The sequence below is a fragment of the Branchiostoma belcheri genome, unplaced genomic scaffold (assembly GCF_001625305.1).
Source record: "Branchiostoma belcheri isolate BF01 breed outbred unplaced genomic scaffold, Haploidv18h27 scaffold33, whole genome shotgun sequence".
NCBI classification, from domain to species: Eukaryota; Metazoa; Chordata; class Leptocardii; order Amphioxiformes; family Branchiostomatidae; genus Branchiostoma; species Branchiostoma belcheri.
In genome coordinates this window covers 116,934-138,710 of record NW_017803943.1, presented here as the reverse complement: position 1 = coordinate 138,710, position 21,777 = coordinate 116,934, and the positions used below count along the sequence as shown (strand labels likewise).

The 21,777-nt window shown below is 41.8% G+C and overlaps 3 protein-coding genes across 9 annotated transcripts in view; 1 reads left to right on the top strand and 2 right to left on the bottom strand.

Moving 5' to 3' along the window:
* Nucleotides 1–524: 524 nt before the first annotated feature.
* On the bottom strand, nucleotides 525–15,605 carry LOC109475276 (fructose-bisphosphate aldolase, muscle type-like). Of its 7 annotated transcripts, none has more exons than XM_019775879.1 (9): nucleotides 15,499–15,605; nucleotides 10,789–10,930; nucleotides 10,150–10,361; nucleotides 9,035–9,089; nucleotides 6,106–6,356; nucleotides 4,232–4,351; nucleotides 3,701–3,755; nucleotides 3,053–3,252; nucleotides 525–730 (listed from the first exon to the last, which is right to left on the bottom strand). In XM_019775879.1, the coding sequence occupies exons 2-9, from the start codon at nucleotides 10,889–10,891 to the stop codon at nucleotides 638–640; spliced, it is 1,089 nt and encodes a 362-aa protein (XP_019631438.1). In that variant the 5' UTR covers nucleotides 10,892–10,930; nucleotides 15,499–15,605; the 3' UTR covers nucleotides 525–637. The 7 variants fall into 7 exon arrangements, with proteins under 7 accessions (XP_019631438.1, XP_019631442.1, XP_019631435.1 ...); XM_019775883.1 differs by lacking the exon at nucleotides 3,701–3,755 and adding an exon at nucleotides 3,590–3,644; XM_019775877.1 differs by lacking the exon at nucleotides 3,701–3,755 and adding an exon at nucleotides 2,173–2,281 and having other exon boundaries at nucleotides 626–730; nucleotides 4,177–4,351.
* A 1,009-nt stretch (nucleotides 15,606–16,614) lies between these two features.
* LOC109475256 (macrophage migration inhibitory factor homolog) lies at nucleotides 16,615–19,226 on the top strand. The gene is made up of 4 exons (XM_019775856.1): nucleotides 16,615–16,675; nucleotides 17,187–17,310; nucleotides 17,877–18,052; nucleotides 18,626–19,226. The coding sequence occupies exons 2-4, from the start codon at nucleotides 17,203–17,205 to the stop codon at nucleotides 18,708–18,710; spliced, it is 369 nt and encodes a 122-aa protein (XP_019631415.1). The 5' UTR covers nucleotides 16,615–16,675; nucleotides 17,187–17,202; the 3' UTR covers nucleotides 18,711–19,226.
* Nucleotides 19,227–21,213: 1,987 nt separating this feature from the next.
* LOC109475118 (uncharacterized protein DDB_G0290803-like) overlaps nucleotides 21,214–21,777 on the bottom strand; it is a 1,224-nt gene continuing 660 nt past the window's right edge. The window contains 2 exon segments of the mRNA XM_019775656.1: nucleotides 21,214–21,336; nucleotides 21,338–21,777. The exon segment at nucleotides 21,338–21,777 is cut by the window's right edge and continues 408 nt beyond it. Of these exon segments, the coding sequence (XP_019631215.1) occupies nucleotides 21,274–21,336; nucleotides 21,338–21,777 (503 nt within the window). The 3' untranslated portion in view covers nucleotides 21,214–21,273.

The following is a 21,777-nucleotide window of genomic DNA, read 5'->3' as shown; positions in this document are numbered from 1 at the left end:
CATCCCCACTTATTTTAATTATCTACCATTGATAGCAACAGGTTTTTATTCTATATCAAAGCGTGCAACGATCAACGACAAGCTCTTGAATTATAAAACGGACTACTGTAGATGAAAATAGAAGCTCTAAGCACAAACTGCACAGTATGTCATGTCTCTGCAAAGCTTATACTCACAAGTGTACAATTTTGAGTGACAGGATAGAGTGAAGAATGTTCCCGTTACACCATGTTTCCTTTTTGTCCGGGAAGGATTTTTCAACTGCCCAGGACAGCTTACCAATTTCTGTTTTCCTTTACTTTCTTATTGCAGAAAGTAGGAAGGGCTTGATTAATAATAATTGTGAACGAAACTTGAGTTGAGAACATCAGAAATAAGAAAATTTCTGCAAGTGAACCCATTTCATAACCATTGTCTTTTAAGCAAACAATTTAACTCAACTGCAGTCAATGCTTCATTCTCTTGTTAAATTAGTAATACACTTTCAAAGATAAGAAGAAATGTGGGACTTAGGGGAAAGGAAATTTACCCATACATTATTCTTTATTACCTTAATACCCAAACCTAAGATTTATAATACTAGTAGTAGCCATTGTCTTTCTGAACGTGTGTGGAAGTATGTTGCTTTGTTCATGCTTTAGTAAGAGTGGTCCTTAACAAACAAAGACTCGGAAGACACAGGTCCACCGGTCCCAGCCTGGTACTTAGCTTCGCTGGCTTCCCCGTTTGCCTGGAACAAGAACCAAAGAAATGATTTAGTCCTCATTCAATGTGGTATTAAAAAACATCTATTAACATATATCAGCCAGGTCAGAAACATGTACATGTATATCCTCAACCCTGTAAAAATGTGTTTCAAGATATCTCTCAAGTGCAATGTCCCTCAGTACTACATAATGGTACATATCTGAACCCTGTATATCTGGGGGGTGCTGCACAAGAGATCTCAAACGCATTGTTTTTTTGAAATGGGGATATGTAACCTGGCAGATAAATGTTATGTGTTTGCCATTTTATGTGTTCTTTTATATCCTCAAAATTTCGTACTTCCTTTGCTGTAGATTACAAGCAATCAAAGTTTGAAGTTTTACTCCTCGAAACCCCATTATGTTATGTTTTGAGCATGCTACATGTAGCATAGATTTCAGTCACAAATTAAAGAATTTGGGACTGCTCCCTAAAGATGCATGTTAAGTCCTAAAGACACAAAACTGACCCCCATCAGCTTTACATTTTCATGCTAGTCAAACTGATCTGAACTACACAGAATCTGCACAATCATACATCATGCAGACGTGGAATTCAGTACGTATATACACACCACATAAACAAGAAACTAGATAATATGGTATGACTGTAAACATGTTTACACACCATACATTTTCAAAAAAACAAAACAAAAAGTAATCAAAGTCTTAACAAAAACATCTCCAAAAACTGCAGAAAAGCAAGTTTCACAATGAAGCACAATTGCAAACAGCAGCAGCAAAGCAGAACAACCAAAACAGCACAGCCACTGCAAACGTGAACGCGTGTTGCAAAACAGCGCAATAAAACAGCATGTCGGCAGAACGTACTGCACCTGCGCAAAAACCGTAATGTATTATGCACTGCACTTTGGCAGAACTTCTCATATAAGGCCACACCAATTTAATTTGTTGGTTGTCAGATTTTTTCAGAAAAAAATATGAAGCGACACGGCAAAAATAAATAAAAACAGGTCTTGGCATCCTATTATAGCCCCAAATGTGATAGGAGCCATGAAGTTAACCAACAAATTAAATTGGTGTGGCCTAAGGTTAACATTCCGTCTGTAGTTTTGTTATGTCGGAAAAGATATCCTCTCCAACAGGCAAAATTCTGATGAAACATTGACAAACATCCAACGAAAACTGCAAAAAATCAGAGTTTGCGCAGGCGCACTAAATTCTGCCGACATGCTTCTGCTCAATAAAACAAACAGCAGCAACAATCCGTGAACATGTGAACAAAAACATAAAAACAGAAACAGAACTCCGCACACGTATATCAAACCAACAGCCTGGAATGAACAAACAAACAAGGTGGTTAAATAAAAACAAACTTAAACAACTGTTAGTGTTAGACAAAAAAAGAAAACAGCAGCAGAAACGATGACTCTGCGTGATCGGACGTAAAAGCGACAATCGGTACCAATCGTGGCGCGTGTTTAGTAGGCGTGGTCTTTGATGAAGAGCGATTCTCCTGCGGCGGCGCCTGAAACTCCACCACCGTATGATCCTGACGCAGCTTCTCCGGCGGCCTGGTGTAGGTGGACCACACAGGGGGGGGGGGGAGAAGGTTGTCATAGTTTTGATTAAGAAATATGATTTTTTTCCCTACATGTATCTGTCTACTTTTGTAGAAGTTGTCATCAAGTTGTTTACTTGGATTAGTTGTAATTATAAGATGTGGGAGAGACAGTTTTCCAAGCAACTTGGAGTTCATTAGTATAGAAGCCATTAAAGCATACAGACTCATAAAAGATTGGTACAAAATAACTTGAGAAGCCACATTGAGCTACAATGTATACAAGCAGTAATACCAAACAGTTTAGAAGAAAGAGAAGAAGCAACACTTGGAGCAAATGATGGTGAAAGACAGATTGAAATTAAAGTTTCCATGAAGAACGATGGTCCAGCCAAATATTACGGTCCAATTCCACTGCGTATTAATCCCATAGTATCACAAACTATTGTGACATCTTTAACAACTTCACAATCCACAGCTGTAAATGACCTTTGACTTGTCACCTTTGCCCTCCCAGGATGGCATCTGGAAAATTGATCCAACTGTACTTCTTACTCATAGAGCTATAATTGCTACATGACAATTTGCAGTTGTGAATGACCCTTAACCTATGAAAAGTTCACCCCTGACCCCTCACCTATGCCCTCCCAGGATGACAGCAGGATATTGGATCAAGTTGTACTTTCTTACCGGATTGCTGATAGACATCATAACATAATGCAATTGACAATTGGTAGTTGTCAATGACCCTTCACCCTTGACCCTTTCACCCCTGACCCCTCACCTTTGCCCTGCCCAGGAAGGCGGCCTGCCCGGCCTTGATCTGGTCGCCCTTGCCGGCCCAGGCCTTGAGCGCGGAGGCCTGGAGGGCGCGGCCGTACGAGAAGGTCAGCTTCCACGGCTTCTTCCCCTGGAACTGGTTAATGGCGTTTAGGTTGACGGAGGCGTCCTCCTCCGACTGCCCGCCGGACAGGAACACGATGCCTGAAAAACAGAAGAAAAATTATTAGGGACTGTCCGACAGACAGGAACACGATGCCTGAAAAACAGGAAAAAAATTATTAGGGAGGACGCCTGAAAAAAAGCACAGATAATTAGGGAATGTCCACAGGACAGGAACACAATGCCTTAAAAAAAGCATTCATATACTGTACTAGTATATGGTGACAGGAGTCTAGATCCCTCCTGCTATAAAGTTGCAACATGATGTAAGCCAACACCAGTTACCATGGTGACAGACGTCACATGAACTTAGGTGTTTGGAACAAAACAGAGCAAAAACAATATGTTTTTCTTCAGTAAACATAAACAAACTCCTTACCAGGCACAGCGGCAGGGACGGTGCGTGACAGAGCGGTGACGGTGGCGGCAGCGATCTGCTCGGCCGTGTTACCCCAGGTGAAATAAACAAACAAACAAACAACCCCCTTACCAGGCACAGCGGCAGGGACAGTGCGTGACAGAGCGGTGACGGTGGCCTCAGCGATCTGCTCGGCCACATTACCCCAGTTAAAATAAACAAACAAACAAACAAACAAACAACCCCCTTACCAGGCACAGCGGCAGGGACAGTGCGTGACAGGGCGGTGACGTTTGCCTCAGCGATCTGCTCGGCGGTGTTACCCCAGTTAAAATAAACAAACAAACAAACAAACCCCTTACCAGGCACAGTGGCAGGGACAGTGCGTGACAGAGCGGTGACGGTGGCGGCAGCGATCTGCTCGGCGGTGTTACCCCAGGTGAAATAAACAAACAAACAAACAAACAAACAAACAAACAAACCCCTTACCAGGCACAGCGGCAGGGACAGTGCGTGACAGAGCAGTGACGGTTGCCTCAGCGATCTGCTCGGCCATGTTACCCCAGGTGAAATAAACAAACAAACAAACAAACAAACAACCCCCTTACCAGGCACAGCGGCAGGGACAGTGCGTGACAGAGCGGTGACGGTGGCCTCAGCGATCTGCTCGGCGGTGTATCTCGTGGGACAGGACTGCCCCGGGGTGCACATGTTAGGCTTCAGCAGCGTCCCCTCCAGGTAAATGTGATGATCCATCAGAGCCTTGTAGGTGGCAGACAAGACCTGCAAAGAAACAGTAATTTCAACATCAGGTCAATTTTTTTTGGCTTTAGCAGTGTCCCCCCCCCCAGAAAAATGTGATGGTCCATCAGGGCCTGCAAAAAAACCGTAATTTCAACTTCAGATGAATTCTTTTCACTAGAATTAGAAGGGTAACATTTGCAAAGATGTTTGCTAGATGTTAATTCTTACTCAAAAACATTCAATTTATGTATATATGGTGACCAGCTCCTCCAACTCTGTCCTGCCACTTGCTACACACTTGCGTAATGTAATCCAACACCACAGGGTGTCTGCAGACAGGACCTGCTAAGAAACGGTGATTCCAATTTTAATTGCTATTACTAAAAAGGTAAAATTTGCAAAGCACATGTTGGGCTTCAGCAGTGTCCCCTCCAAGAAAATGTGATGGTCCATCAGGACCTGCAAAGAAACGGTAATTTCAACTTCAGATGAATTCTTTTCACTAGAATTAGAAGGGTAACATTTGCAAAGCAAATGCGTAATATCGACCTTCATATGGTCTAGCCAAACTAACTATTTGTTGCTACATGTTAATTCTTACTCAAAAACATTCAATATATATATATATATATATATGTATATACATGTATATGGTGACCAGCCCGTCCAACTCTGTCCTGCCACTTGTTACATACACCACAAGGCGTCTGCTACAGCACCAGTTACCACGGTGACTGCTGTCTGGTTCATGGCATTGACCTTATTTGTTACCTCCATGAAAAATGGAGGTATTGTTTTCGGTGTGTCTGTATGTCTGTGTGTGTGTCTGTCTGTCTGTCTGTGTTTCCGCAACTTTGTGGTCAGCATAACTTCAGAACGCCTTTATGGATTATGGTGATATTTGGTATGTTGGTAAGTCTTAGGAAGACAAACGTCAAGGTCAAATATGGGCCTCCTGGTGGATGACCTTGGTACTGCAGCAGAACTTCCGGTTTTTGTATCTTTTGTCCTGAACATGCTATGGTCTTGATGTTTTCATGACAGATTGCTTTTCCTGTCAGGAATAAGTGGTGTGAGTTTGGTCCCCCTAGCAGCTTGTTCTGTAACTGCAGGCACATTTACATATCAAGCCCATATTTCATGGAGGTATGAAATCTCGGAATTCTTGTTTGGAATGGAATGGAAAAAGAGGAAGAAGAAGAAACAGAGCAAACAATATGTTTTCCTTCTGTAAAGGTAAACATAATATAACAACATAATCAACAATTATATAAAACACTAAATACAATTGAATTTTGTTGATTTTTACTCCCTGGCATGTTATCTGTCTATTAGGAAAAATTTTTTACTCTGTCCAGTCGCTTCCCAAGCCTGGTAAAGGATAATGAAAGCAGCCTATGGGCTGATTTGAGCTAATTTCATGCATTAAAGGCCCATTATGTAACTTTTTGACACTACAAAAACTATATTTTCCAGTCTTTTCTTTACATAGTAAGTTGGCTAAACCCTCCATACAAGCATGATAGAAATTAAATCGACCAATTGAATTAGCCATCCTAGGGGACCAACCACTGTTGTTGTTGTTATGAGACCAAACCGGTGGCACCGGGAACTGAACAAGGACTGTTTGAACGCACAACATATACGCCAAAAATGTGAAATAATTGCACAAATGTGTTGAAAAGTGATATCAACTGTTGATAGCACCAAAATTTAGTATAATTAGAAGATTTCAAATTTTTGCGTAAAAAGTTGCATAATGGGCCTTTAAAAAAATGGCTCAAACCACTGACCTTCTCGGTGACCATCTGGGAGGTCTCAAGGGTGTGTTCCCCATCGGGGAGTATCTCGGGTTCCACGATGGGCACCAGGCCGTTCATCTGGCAGATGGATGCGTAGCGCGCCAGAACGTTGGCGTTCTCAACGATCGCGATGGACGACGGCGTGCCTGCAGCTGTACTGATCTTCAGGACGCAGCGCCACTTGGCGAAGCGGCAGCCGTCCTTGTAGTACTGGGCACAGCGCTCGGCCAGACCGTCCAGGCCTACGAATGGGGGGAGAGAAAGACAATGCAGTTCCTGTTATTCACCAAGCCTTAGATATACAGTAGTGTTATTTTGGCTGTGTTGACAGTCCTGAAAGACCATTGAAAAGAACCAAGCGGCAGCCGTCCTTGTAGTACTGGGCACAGCGCTCGGCCAGACCATCCAGCCCTGTAGTACAGGGGAAAGAAAGATACCATTCCTATTATTAATGATGTTTTACAGTGTTATTATAGCTGCATTGACAGTCTATACTTTGAGTCCTAAGAGACCATTCACGTTTTTAAAGTATCAAGCGGCAGCTGTCCTTGTACTGTAGTACTGGCCACAGTGCTTGGCTAGACCGTCAAGGCCTGTAGTACAAGAGAGGGAGGGAAAGAGGGTGCAGCAACAGTGTTATTAGGGACAACGGCGTGCTTCCTAAGATCTTCAGGACGCAGCGCCACTTGGTGAAGCGGCAGCCATCCTTGTAGTACTGGGCACAGTGCTTGGCCAGACCATCAAGGCCTGTAGTACAGGAGAGGGTGCAACAACAGTGTTATTTTGGCGTAGCGCGCCAGCACGTTGGCGTTCTCCATGATCGCCAGAGAAGACGGCGTGCCTGCAGCTGTATTGATCTTCAGGACGCAGCGCCACTTGGCGAAGCGGCAGCCATCCTTGTAGTACTGGGCACAGCGCTCGGCCAGACCATCCAGGCCTACGAATAGGGGAGAGAAAAACAATGCAGTTCCTGTTATTTTGGCTGTGTTGACAGTCCTGAAAGACAATTGAAAAGAACCAAGCAGCAGCCGTTCTTGTAGTACTGGGCACAGCGCTCGGCCAGTCCATCAAGGCCTGTAGTACAGGAGAAGGAAAGAAAGACGATACAATTCCTATTATTAATGAGGTTTTACAGTGTTATATGTATTCTGGCTGCATTGACAGTTTATACCTTGAGTCCTAAGATAGTATTACCATTAACATTTGAAAAGAAACAAGCGGTAGCTGTCCTCGTAGTTGTAGTACTGGGAGAGGAAAGAGGGTGCAACAACAGTGTTATTTTGGCCAGGGACGACGGAGTGCTTCCTAAGATCTTCAGGACGCAGCGCCACTTGGCGAAGCAGCAGTCATCCTGGTAGTACTGGGCACAATGCTCGGCCAGACCATCAAGGCCTGTAGTACAAGAGAGGGAGGGAAAGAGGGTGCAACAACAGTGTTATTTTGGCCAGGGACAACGGCGTGCTTCCTAAGATCTTCAGGACGCAGCGCCACTTGGCGAACCGGCAGCCATCCTTGTAGTACTGGGCACAGCGCTCGGCCAGACCGTCAAGGCCTGTAGTACAGGGGATGTACTTTCTGTTAATTAACAGCTGTAGGCTTTACACCGTTATTTTGGCTGTGTTGACAGTTTTTACGTGAGGTTGGAAATTGATGCAGGTTCTCTTATTCTGCATGCTTTTACAGTATTATCTTGGCTATGCTTCACAATTTATATTTGGGCCATACTGTTTTGAGTCCTAACAGATCATGAAGGCCTGTAGCAAGAGTCATCATATAAGGGAGATTTCATGCTTATCGTTGAAGAGATTCATCAGTCACGTATAGTTCAAGTTCAGTTAGATAATTCTTTCAATCAATGACTATAAAATCCTAAGGTACATACCTACGAATTTTCAACGACTAGTCAGTTCGTCTTGATCACGGAATGATCCTAGTAACGCCCACCGGAAGATCAAGGAGGCCATACACATCCAACTAGTGGGAGCCAAGCTGAACCGCAATGAAGGCTGGATGCTGCCTAAGCCCTACCTACCTCTACTCCGCAAGGAGGCAGAGGGGGGCAGAAGATCCACGCAAGTCTCGTCCTAGTCTCGTGTTCTCTCGCGAGACTAGGATCATTCCGTGATCAAGACGAACTGACTAGTCGTCGAAAATTCGGAGGTATGTACCTTAGGATTTAATAGTCACTGATTGAAAGAATTATCTTACTGGATTTCATGCTTCTTTTCCATAAAGGAACAGACAAAGGTTCTCTTAAGGCTAGAAATTGAACTTTAAGAAAAGTGTAATCAAATCAATCATTATATAATCACAATGTCACTATGCCTTTGGGTCTATAAAATGTTGATGTACAGAAATCTGATGTAGATTTGCCCTGTCTGGGATTAGTGATGTAGCCTGGGTACCATCCTACTTGTATAACGGGGCTCCCACACTCGCTTCCCTAACAAGTACTTAGGGAAGCAAGTAGGATGGTACCCAGGCTATTAGTGATGCATTCCTAAACCCATATTTAGGTTCAGGTCCGGATTCAAGTCCAGAGGTTTAGGTTCAGTTCCGGACTTGTAAGTCCGGACCTAAACCATTGGCATATACAAAATTGCATGTTGGCCACCTTGCAATAAAATGTTGTCTGGGTGAAACTTTGGCCACATAACATGGAGGCCAACACTTGACGATGCCCGATGGCAATGTTTTCTTCATTATGCAGCAAAGATTTTGCAATCTACGGAAGGTTTTAGGTGGTTTGGAAAGAAAAGGGGTATGTGAAATGGTCTTTTATGGTAATAAGTCCGGACTCGGTTCTTGACTTTTAGGTTTTTTTGGACTTGAACCTAAACATTCTTACAAGTCCGGATCCAAGTCCAGTGAACCAGTATGCTGCACTATCTGGGATGAAAGAAAGACATTGAAGACTCACCCTGCGTGGTTCCCTCCTCACGAGTGCCACCCAGTGGGACAACTCCCTTATCAACCTAGAGAGAAGACAGAGCAACATCATTATGTTTTCCTTCTTCTGACTGAGGTAGACATAAATACACACATATGGAACACATTACCAGTTAACACCAGGTCTCTTAAAACAAGTCCAAACGTCTCTTTTTTTACCTTTAGAAAGTTCGTCCTCAGTCACTATCATCACCTTCTGTCTGACATATTTGATCCTGATAACATTTACACCTGGCATACCCTATGTTCTTAGACTCCGCTATTTGTTTTCTTATCATTATTATTAGCGTTGTTATTGTCACTATTATCATTTGTTCATTTATATATTTATGTGTCCGTGGACATGTATTTATTTGTTTGTCATTGGTTGTGATTGTTTCTTGTTTTATCTGTGTATGTTTGCATAAGTCTTTGGTGTTGCTTTAATTGTACTTTTCATTTTATTATGTTTTTAATTTGGACAGGGGGCTAACACAAAGGCTAGACCTGTTCCCCCTGTCCAATTACATACTTTGTAATGAAGCTGAAATAAATAAATAAATAAATGTTTCTACAGGACTGGAGGTACCCACCGGCTTGATGCCAGGGATGATAATTTGTCTCCAAACTACATTATTTCTCTAAGGCCACAGCAAGTAAATTTTATGGATGACATCCTCCGCAGACTCGAAATCTAATGTGAGCGGGCGAAAAAAAAAACAAGGCGGGCCGAAAAAAACAAAGTTCCAATAGTTTAAAATTTTGACTCAATCATTGTACAAATGGTTTTATTCAGTGGGAACATCACATGTAAACAGCCAGCATCACATATCACTGCATCAAAGTAAGAAACAAAACATTAATTCAGAGCATTTTCTTGTCTCCTCTCTTCATAGTTATCTGCCATCCACCTTCCGGCATGGCAACAGGCATCTTTACCCATTTACGGCATGTTGACCACTGTCAGAAGGCAACAAAAGTTCTTGTTTTTTTCCCCAAAATCAGGCGAAAATTAATGCGCGCGGATGTCATCCATAAAAATTACTTTAAAGAAAAAAGTTTTAACTCTAAACACAAAGAAAAATGTTTTCTCCCGAGCGTGCCCACCTTGATGCCAGGGATGATGTTGTTGTCCGTCAGGATCTTGACGAATGGCGTTCCATCGTCAGCTTTCTGGTACAGAGTCTCGTGGAACAGGATCACGCCGGAGATGTACTGGCTCATGGTCTGGCCGGAGGTGAACAGCAGCTGCCGGTAAATCCGGCGATTCTCCTCCGTGTTTTCCACGCTAATGTTCGCCAGCCGCTTCCCCATGGTTCCTGTAAATGAAATTGGATGCTGCAGTTTGGAAAAAAAATTCTAGGGGGCCCAAACCTACACCAACTTGTCACAAGGCTAAGAGCTATATTTAACTCGAAAATGATGACCCTATAGCTAGCATATCTAGCCTTGGTGTCAGACTGTTGCCAGTAGAGGCTTCTCAGCTCTGAAAATTTTTCCATAGACACCCTGGCCCCATAAAATACATAAATTAGAACCTCAGGCGCTAACTCTGGGACTGGGGCTTGTGGGAGTATTGTGCCGAAGGGAGTATTGTGTCGAGCAGGGGTCTGGCATCCAAGCATGTCCAGAACACGAGACATGTAACGCGAGTTTCACAATTTTTAGTTGATAAGTCTGGTACTTGAAGGCATGGCTATTTCTTGAGCTGATATAGATGGTCCCTAGATCGATGTAAAGTTTTACCTGTGCTCTCGTCAGCGGCCAGGATCCCCTTGCCGGGAGCCACGATGGCGTTGGCTGTGGCCTTCAACTCGGCCTTCAGTTCTGGTGTAAGGGGCATGTCCATCTTGGATGTCTGTGTTGGTTACTGGGTCACTGTACTGACCTGGAAAATATAAAGTAGTATAAAACACAGTGTCAGAAAAATACAGTCAAGAACTTAAACCTTTACCACATACAATCTAGATGGATGTGCTCCTGAGGAAACTGGCAGACTGCCAGTCAACTGAACAGCTACGTAAGCGGCTTGGAGTCCATAACATACAGGACACAGTCAGGTACAACAGACTTAGATGATACGGCCACCTCCAGAGAATGGACAGGGTCAAATGGCCGAAGAGGATCCTCACACTGGATGTGGAGGGTCCAAACCCCCGTGGCCGCCCTAGAAGGATTTATGGTATGACAACGTACGGGAGGACCTCCACCACCTGAACTTAGATAAAATCAACCCACAGGACAGAGACAAGTGGCGTGCTGCCATCAAGCCCCAGATGTATTGTGCAAGCACAACAGACAAAAGCAGACAGTGAGTGAGTGAGTGAGTGAGTGAGTGTACTCACCTGGAAAATATAAGACTCAAGTGTAAAACACAGTATTGCACAAATATGTACTGTCAGTGTCAAGACTCCAAACTGTACCACCTATAATGTATAACCAAGGAGCTTTTATCACAAGGAGCTTTTATTGTGTGATAAAAGCTCCTTGCTATAACCAAGGAGCTTTTAAAAAAAATAAAAGCTTTTAAAAGCTCCTTGCTATAACCTAGGCCTGTAAATGGATCATATATAATCAAATCTGTACTTGTAATGGCCACCGCTACATGTACATAAGGACCACCTGGCCATTGATATACAGTCAAATCTGTATTAGTGACCACCTCTCCATAAGGACCACCTGATCATTGATATACAGTTAAACCTGTACTTTATTGCTCTGCATAAAGACCACCTGGCCAATGTGACCACTTTTTGGTGACCCCTTTGATTATTTTTCCCATTCACCATATATAGCATTAAGAATCCATGGTTAAACAGACTCAATTTCTTTGCATGAAAGTTCATCTGTGTTGGTATATAACATTATGATAACAGTTAAACTTTACTTAACCAACACCAACATGTGCTGGTGGGTAGGTAAAAATCAGGTAAAAATCCTGGACACAGAACCGGATTTCTTTGCGAGAGGAGTGAAAGAGGCGGTGTACATTCGGGCCAACCGTCCAACACTGAACAGAGACGGGGGGCGTCATAGGTTATCTGCCACGTATGACCCTCTGCTGCAATCACGTGCTTCCGACGTCACGTCCCGGAAGCTGCAGTAGAAGGGTCCATTCCGTGAACAAGGCTGACGGAGTCAGTCGAAAATTTGGGGTAAGTCCCAAGACTCAATTTATGATGTGTACTTTGCTGACTTCCCAACATACATGAACACTGATACTATCGGAATGCAAAAATGCTACCACATCAGACAGACAAATGTTGTAGACACATATTTACAACCACCAGGTCAGTTGAAACAGAGCCAATAGAGAGGGCCTGCATGCCCTTTTTCGTAAGGTGTTATCAGGCCTTTTTAGACTTCGTAATCCGTAGGCAGCCTCCGCGAAAATCAACGTAATTCGTAATAGGACATTAGCCGCAAATCGTAATGTCATAATCATAATGTAATTTGTAATCGGCAGCGAATATTTTGCGTAATTCGAAATCACTACCCCCATGCAGACCCTCAATAGTGCCCCCCTCCCACCCCTTTTGTGCAGTCTGTGCTACATACAAGAGTCTCAAGGTCACATGCTTTCAGTAGGTTTGACCTACAAAGTATGACAAATCGATAGACTCAGCTGTTACACAGTTCAACGACCTACAACAAGGGCAACGTTCTTTCTATTCCCGATTTTATGTTACCGGGTTTTGAAGCATAGCCAATAAAAACTGCCAAAAGTAGATATGTGAGCCAGTACCTACATGTAGTAGGGAGGTCAATGACCTGTACAACCAGCCCAAGTCAGTGGCCCGCCCATATTTTACATGGTTAAATTACTGGTAGTAATAGACTAATTGGACAGGATGGTCTGCTGGTTATAGCAAGTTATCTACAAAATGTATATCATATTAGTAGTCAGGTACATGCAAGTGAGTGTCCACAATATACTTTCTAATGCATTGGATATACATTATACTTAGTAGGAATTTTGTAACTCCCTACATTAGAACATAATTTTTATACGTAAATGCTCCCACATTACAAATGCATGACAGATCAATGTTTTTACAGTTGCACACACTACTGAAGCTTAGTTGCCACAAGGATATATATACTTATTCTGTGCATTAAATATTATGCTTTCCAAGCAATTCTATCCATTTTGCATAAATAAATGTCACTCACCTAGATAGGCTAAGATAAACCCAAAAGTATACACACCTGGCTTTTGAGTATATATATCTTACCTTGCCAGAGCTCTGAAAGCAAACTGTGGTGACCGACAGCGGAGGAAAGAAGTGTCCTTTTAACTCGTGGACAAAATTTATGTGTCTGAACCTACCGGCCGGCGTCTGGGCAAGATGGCTGCCGTACAGGGCTCTATAAATATATATCAGCTAAAGTCACATTGACATTGAGACGACCTCTACGTGTGCACGGAACAGTGACCCATAAGGCTGAACCATTCAGTTTTAGGGGGCAGAAAAGATAAAAATGGCTGTCCCCTCCTTTAGTGGTTAAATCTGCTAATTCTGAAGAGTATTTTTCCACATGGGGATAGGACAATTACACGTACTAAAAGCAAACGAAATTCACTTACTGTTAAAACTTCATGCAGGCAACTTTACCCCTTAACTAAAGAGATTAAAAGTCAGGGAAACATTATACATTTGTGGCTAGTCTATTTTAAGAGGCTTTCCTTATTTTCAGCAGTAAAAGTATGTCCTAGGTATTACAACAGGCTCCTAACTATAACCATACCATATTGACCATCATCAATTATTCAGACCACTTAAGAGGTCCCAAGGAATTGATGAATAAATCAAGAGTTTAGCTGAACAAACACGACACTATAATAAAGGTTCAAGTACTGTATCAACTGCCTCAACTTTGATCCAACTGTAAATACTGTAAAGTCATGGCTGTACATGTACATACCTTGCACTATGCTCAATGTAGATTGGTAGATTTGCTACTTTCACTGCAAGTTTACTTTTATATCCTTACTAAAAATTCTAAGTGTGACTTCTGGGTAGCAGGTCACTTCCTGTTATTTGTGATGTCATGTCCTGTGTTCTAGGAAGAAACCATGAAGTGTAGAGAGCAGGAAAGGGTCTTCAGATCACAAAGGAAGCTACTATCTCATGCTTCAGTCACTCCAAATCTTCAAAGTCATTCTAATATCATCATGACTACGCATTTTTCTAAACCCTCAACTCATTTTCCTAAACCCTCAATGTTTCATCTAGTTCACCAAACATTTTAAACTTCATGTCTAGATTACCTCACACTAACCTGAACCACATGAATATTGACACACAAGTTATAAAGCATTACCAACTTACCAAACCTTTATGTATGACTATTAGCTGTTTTGACTTGTGAGTTCAAAACTGATGGATTTTCTTCACATCACAAGCTGGCGTGTAACTGAGATAGTAATCTCAAAGCTTTTGATCTGGAAGATTGCTACCAACTAAACCACCTTAAAAGCTTGCATTGTCACTAAAGCACCCTAATTTAGTTTCTAAAGTACCATGCATGAAAAACAAAGCTAACTCTTCTCAGTATTTTGAGCCAACAGTTATTTTAGCACCACCATTCAAAACCAACACCATGGCTTAAGAAGCAGTTTTTTTCTAATACTTGTACCTGCACCAGCATGGCAAACTTATCACAATAAGCAAACCATTTTCTGACCTTTTTTTTTAAAGATGCAAGAAAACAGTGAAGTATATGCTTTATACAGAAAACAGTGAAGTATATGCTTTATACAGAACAGTCATTTGCTTTCAAAAACGTTAACTTAGGAGTACGACCGCATGGGTCCTTGATGGACGTATAACATCATGTTCGTATATTAGAATACCATAGCGCACGACACGCCCCCCTCCCCACACGTGATCATGATGGCATAGCCCAACGCTACGTGCCGACTCGCCCGTGTGTTATGGGGTCGGGCAATGCCCTTTTCAAAGTCACGCAAACCGGCTACAAGCATTGTCAACCCGCAATTGCGATGTTATGTCACTTTTACAACTACTAAAACAGCTAGATTGCTGGGTTACGAACTTAATCGCGGATATAGCTCGGCTCGACATACCAGCATAATTCAGTTGATTAAGTACATAAAAGAAGGGACGCTACGTGTGACAATAATTGCTGTAACCTTAAACTTTAAAATAAAAGCAGCATCTTTTGAAAACCCAAGGTAAACCGATCAAATGTCCGCCCGGGATTGTTTTGAAGACCAAAGCTCAAAGGTCAGTGGTGATCAGGGCACCATGAAAGGCACGTCGCAGCTGTGCACGCACGTAGGCCTGCGGCTGTTTTTGTGAGAAACATTTTTGGTCATAACTCCTTTTCCTCAAAATAAATGACACTCAAAGTGACCCTAACTTTCGACTAGTGCCTTATTTCACGGACCACCAAGTATGAACTCGAAGTGTGAATGATAAAGGTACTTACGAGGAGGAAACTTGGGAAGAAGTCGTCACACAACCGCCGAGGTTCGCGCGATGGACGTAGAAGGTCGCACGATAGCGATGACGTCACATTCTCGCGCCCCCTCGTCATACTTGATCACGTGACTTGAATATTACAAGCCTTCAAATAAGTTATACAAATCAAATATTGAATAAATTTCAGTTACAAAGACTCAGGAATACCCTTTGTTTGATTTAAAAGTGTTTTCGCCTTCCAAATGTTAATCAGAATCTTGTAAATTTGAAGTCTCGTTCAAGTCTCGTTTGAGGTTAGCAAGGAGAACCAAGGACGCCCTGTGATTGGCTAACAGGGACAACGCCCACAAGTTGTCCTTCTTGACAACAAAATCTGTTTGTTTTAATCATTCCAGCTTTTATATTTAATTCAGTGGACAAATAAAAACGTGTCATACGATTGAGGCATTCGTAGTCCATCTTGTGGACGTAAAGAACCAATACTTGTCGGATTTAGTTGTTCCAATTTGCTCAAATCCTTGGTCCATAGATTTGGGTTATTTCTCTATTTACCAAGGATTGCTGAGCTTGCCCTCTGATTGGCCTACAGGGACGACGCCCATAATTTGTGTGCTCTTTCTCAGTTTCTCCGTTTCTCTTTTTTTTTCTGTAAAAAAAAACAGCATTGGTGCTATTGGCGCCGTACTATAGCTATTACATAGAATATCGAAGTTAAATGTTGTAGAATGTAGGTTCCTAACGTTTTAGGCCTTCTCTAACTAAAATCACATCTACACATCTGTGTCCATTATAAATATCACCAGGGTCCATAATATTGCCACCTTGAGAAATAGTGTCCTTTAAGATATTTTTACTGCAACATACTTTTGGTATGCACTCCTTCACACATCAAATGTAACATACCTAGGGTATGTTGCTGTAAAAATATCTTTAAGCACACTATTTCTCAAGGTGGCGATATTATGGACCCTGGTGATATGATGGACACAGTTATCTGAAATCCCTTTGCACAGTGATACTATATTATAACTTGCAGTCAATAAAATATGATATGCCACATGATACTAGCATGCCTACGTGCCGGCACGGTCAGTCATGGTACGTCCTGTCACGATGACGTAGAAAGGTGGGTCAAAGGTAACAGTCAGCTCACAGTTCACCTGTATCTTGCATGCAGCAGTAAGGTGAGTCGGCTACAGAAGCTGCCTTACGTTCTTCAAGGGGTGTTTTGATGTGGCTATGTTTATTTACCTAGCTGCATGGCAATGATGTGTACCTAACGCATTTGCATTGGTACATATCATAGACAGCATCAATCATGTAAATATTTCACGATCATTGACGATGTTCAATTGCTTCCTGGTCTATCGTTAACGTTAAAAGTCTCAGTGGTCTTATATATGAATGTTACCGTAAATGTATTAGCATGAAGAGCATCCCGAACTCATATCATTAAGAGCTTGATAGGACCCGGTGCTTTAACTGATACTGAAATCTCCCAATTTCAAAATGGATTTCAATCAGTTGATAACTGAGACACAGCGACCTTTAAGTTCACCCGGCTGCCTGATTTGTTAAGCTTGACCTTTGAACTACACGCTCCATGCGGTATATTTAGGAAGTGCAGAATTGGTCAAAATAAGAACAGTTCATTACACTATCACTTTAATTTAATTTACTTTCATATATATATAGCATCTTAGGAAAAGACATGCCGCTGGCTCACATCAAAACCAACCTGTCCTCGGACCAGATCAGCGATGAGTTCATGAAAGAGACGTCCAAGATGATCGCCGAGCTTCTCAACAAGGAAGAATGGGTAAGAAGCCAGAGGGTTTTTTTTTTTTCTTTTACTGAACCATCGAAGATTGGAAGTCACTGCCACCAAGTACACTGTACGGATATTATAACTAGATGTTTGATATTTTAGTATATACCTATATACAGAGAGATTGCAGTTAGATGTGCAAAGGTTGAAGTGTGGCATGTCGTTCGGTGTAATCAAGGAGATTTGTTCGAGATTAAACCCTATTGCCTAGTATTAGTGCAAGGAGGTTTCATCATTCTTAATTTTAACCTTCTAGGTTTGATATTGTTAGCTACTGTCTCGGCGCGTGAAGTCAGTCAGTGAGATATGATGGCGAGCAAAATATTTGCGAATGTGTTGGTGAAGGTTAGACATCCAGGTAATAAGATACGCCAAAAACAGTTACTCAAGCAACTGGGGAAATGACGAAAGGTAACACTTGTATGCTACCCGGAACTTCTGACCGTTTCCAATATCATATCCAGTTGCTTTAGTAACTTTTTCTTTGTTTTTTTGTTTGTTTTGTTGTTGTTGTTTTTTTTGGCGTATTTGCGAATACGTTTTGCTTCATTCCACAGCGCGTGTCAGTTCACGTGGACGCCGGGCAGAGAATTCTCCGGGCGGGCTCATTCGATCCGTACGTCCAGTTCGAGATCGGCGCCATCAAGTCCTTTGACGAGGAAAAAGACAAGGAGAAGTACTCCAAGGCTTTCTTCGACTTCCTGTCCGAGAAACTACCTGTGCAGTACGACAGGTGAGGATGGCAGCTCCATCTCATTAAAGAGGGCCTGCATGCCCTTTTCCGTAAGGCGGAATCAGGCCTTTTATAATTTTTAGTCTTCGTAAGTAGGCATTGTTCTTTCAATTAAAGAAAAGGTCTCTTAGATCTCCTGTTTCTATGCTCCCCGCTACGGCGAACTGTTCTCCCAACGGACAAACTCCCTTGGCATGCTTATCTCTCTATTTTGGCCGATTTCTAGCCTCAAGCCTGGTAGAGGCTAGTTCCCCGCAAGCCTCCGGGCAGGTGGGAGTTTTGATACTGCGTGTTTATAAAATTTTGCTACGGTTCGGTGGGTACAAACCATCTCTGGGCGGCTGGTTGTAGGGTGGCCGGCAGTTAAAAGAACGCTTTAAAAATTCTACAAAAACGCATATCAAAATCACCACCCACTCCCACCCGCCTGACCAATTTGATAGTACTGTCTTTTTGCCACCCTAGTATCTGCTTGGAGATTAATTCCAGTAACGTGAACTTAGTGCAGTGCCTACGAATGGTCGCATTGTCTTGCACTGAGCCAATTCGTTTCTCTCGTTTCTATGTTCCCAGGATCGTGGTAATTTTCCACCGTCTGGACTCTGAGGACGTCGGCATAAAAGGAACCCTAAACTCCATTCTGGTGAAAAAACAGTAGCGTTGCCATGACGACAAGTCTACTCATCTGTTTTCCCACAACACTTACCGTAATTCACTTTATGTTCGCGATAGCAAAATTTCACGATCTGACAAAAACGGACATGTCCACAGAACTATATGTTCACGTTGGTGACAGGTGCAGGAAAAAGAAAGCCAAGGAATTTTTTGTTCACGGTAATGATAAGTTCACGGTACAGAAGTGATAGTGAAAACAGTGAACATAAAAGTACCGTGAAAAATATCTGGAAAGAATTGGTTTTCTCGGATATAATTCGTTCTTCTTACCCATCAACTACAGCAGAAGGCATTAGAGGGACTATACGCATAACCCACTTTTTACCGACATTTTAAATCAGATAAATGTGTTTTAATAGGTTGTTCCGTGTAATATGTTGTAACTAATAATAGAAATACGTATTTTAGGTAAGACTGGTTAAATATATAGTAAAACGTGAAAATACTATATGTCATCTGAATGATCGAAGGATAATTAGTGCTTGGGAATAAAAGAATAAAAGAAAATGTATTTCTCATCTATTGACTACACTTTTTATTGCATATGTTTCGCATTAATGTCCCACATTTCTAGATGCTATAATATTGATTTCTTTAAGATACAAAAACAGGAGTTCCTTGATTTTGATTAATAAGGCCATGTTGATTTGATTATATGGATGACATCCGCGCGCGCATGAATTTTCGGCCGTTTGCAAAAAAAAAAAAAGTTTTCAACCATACTGTTAATCGTGCAAAACAGTTGCTAAATGAGCAAAAATATACCACAAGTTGCAAGGAAAACATTTAGAAACGATACCAATGTCGTAGAATGCCAAAAATCAAAGGAAAAAAGACAAAAATAGCAAAGAAATGAATTCGAAGAGTAGATTATTCGCCATAACATATTCTGTGCCATTTGATCAACCTTCATGACCACGTAGATTTCATAGTGAAAGCAACTTTTTTTTTTTTGCAAAACTTTTTTTTATTCGCACGCTAGCATTAGTTTTGGGGTTCCCAGAGGATGTCATCCACATAATCAAATCAACATGGCCTAAGGTCGCAGCCAAGGTCGTAGTATAGACCATTTTCTAAGGTATTTCGTACGGCTTGGGTTTACAAAGCGAGCACACTATATATCCACTATGTACAGTATGTACATTTTACAATATACAGTATTATGTAGCTTCTAGCATTCACTGCAGCTCGCAGAAGCGACCTAAATCATGCTACATACATTTGACTGATATGACTGTAAAGTAAGGTGCAATGAAATAAACCCCATCATGGTAATATTTTTCCACTCAACCACAATGAATATGGTATTTTTCGTACTACACCAAATCTACTAATAGTAAAATCAAGCTGAAAAAAACTTTTGCTTAAGTTAAATCCAACGAATCATGATTCTCAAGTACAAGTACATATATATATATATATATATATATATATATATATATATATATACAGTAACACCAAACATTTAGTTTTACTACATGCTGATGCTACATGAAACAAGATGCCTTGTGCTCTGGTTATAATACTAATTAGAAGTATCATTATAATTTTTAATTCCATATGGAGAGGTTTGGATTTTGCTTATTCTTAGCATTTTTATCGGGCTTTCTTTTTGTATTGGTATCTTTTTTGAGGGTTGGCACTTTCTCTCATCGTATCAACCACACACCCACGATGTTTGTCGGATTTACTGGTAGGGCAAAAATTTGCCCTGCTCCGTCGGCTCATTTTCACCTTTTGTAATTATATTGATTGTATTGCCTTGTAACAAATGCATCTATCTCTACATTATTAAATCTCTAAAGTAAAAAATATAACCATTGTTTTAATGGTAGGGGCCATCATGTGCTGCTCTAGGATCTAGAGTTGAGGGAGGCTTCCTGGCCTTGCTCTATATGATCATGTTTACTGTTCATTACATTTATTAATTTATTACAATTAACCACATACATAATATACATTGGGGGCATGGTGGAACAGGTGCACCTAAGTGCACGTTTTCAAGGCCACCATGCCCACAAATAAATAGACAATGTGCATTTAAAAAAATACAAAACAGTGATACTATATATACAAATTTATTTACACCAACCATAGTAGGTGTTGTATTTAGTGCTGTGGTTAAATGTTGCCCTTCCTTTTTCCTTTTTTGTATACAAAATTAGGCTGCGCGGCCTCCGGATTACTGATGTACATTTCATTATGATCATTGACGGCCTGTGTCTGACCCTGTCCTGTCTTATCATTTTCAGACATGTACAAAGCATCAGGCTTGGAGACAGCCGACTCGTTCGTGTATATTCCATTTCTAGAATCCAATGATTCATCATAATCAGTGATGGCCTGAGCCTGAGCCTGGCCTGTCTTATCATTTTCACATGTGTACACAGGCTGAATGATTTGTGTGGCCGCTGGCTCAGTCGTGTATATTACATTTGTAGCATCCAACGATTTACCATGGTTAATAGTAGGGGACTGAGATTTGCCCTGTCCTGTGTGATAGTCTTGTATGCCCATGTCTTCGTACTGGTGATCATGATCACTAGTCAGTGCAATGGTGTATGTGTTGGATTGAGCAATGGCCTGACACTGGCCCTGCCTCCTCTGATTCTGCTGTCCGTCCACATCTTCATACTGGTGATCATCATCACTGATCACTTCAGTAGCTGTGGTGTTTGTGTTGGATTGAGCAATGGCCTGACACTGGCCCTGCCTCCTCTGATTCTGCTGTCCGTCCACATCTTCATACCCATGATCATCATCACCGGTCACTACAGTAGCTGTGGTGTTTGTGTTGGATTGAGCAATGGCCTGACACTGGCCCTGCCTCCTCTGATTCTGCTGTCCGTCCACATCTTCATACCCATGATCATCATCACCGGTCACTACAGTAGCTGTGGTGTTTATGTTGGATTTAGTGATCGCCAGAGACCGCCCCTGCCCTGTCTGATCGTTTTTGTTGTCCACATCTTCATACTGATGATCATCATCACTATCAGCAGTGGTGTCTGTGTTGGTATGATTATGTTGGCCATTATTTTCATACTGGT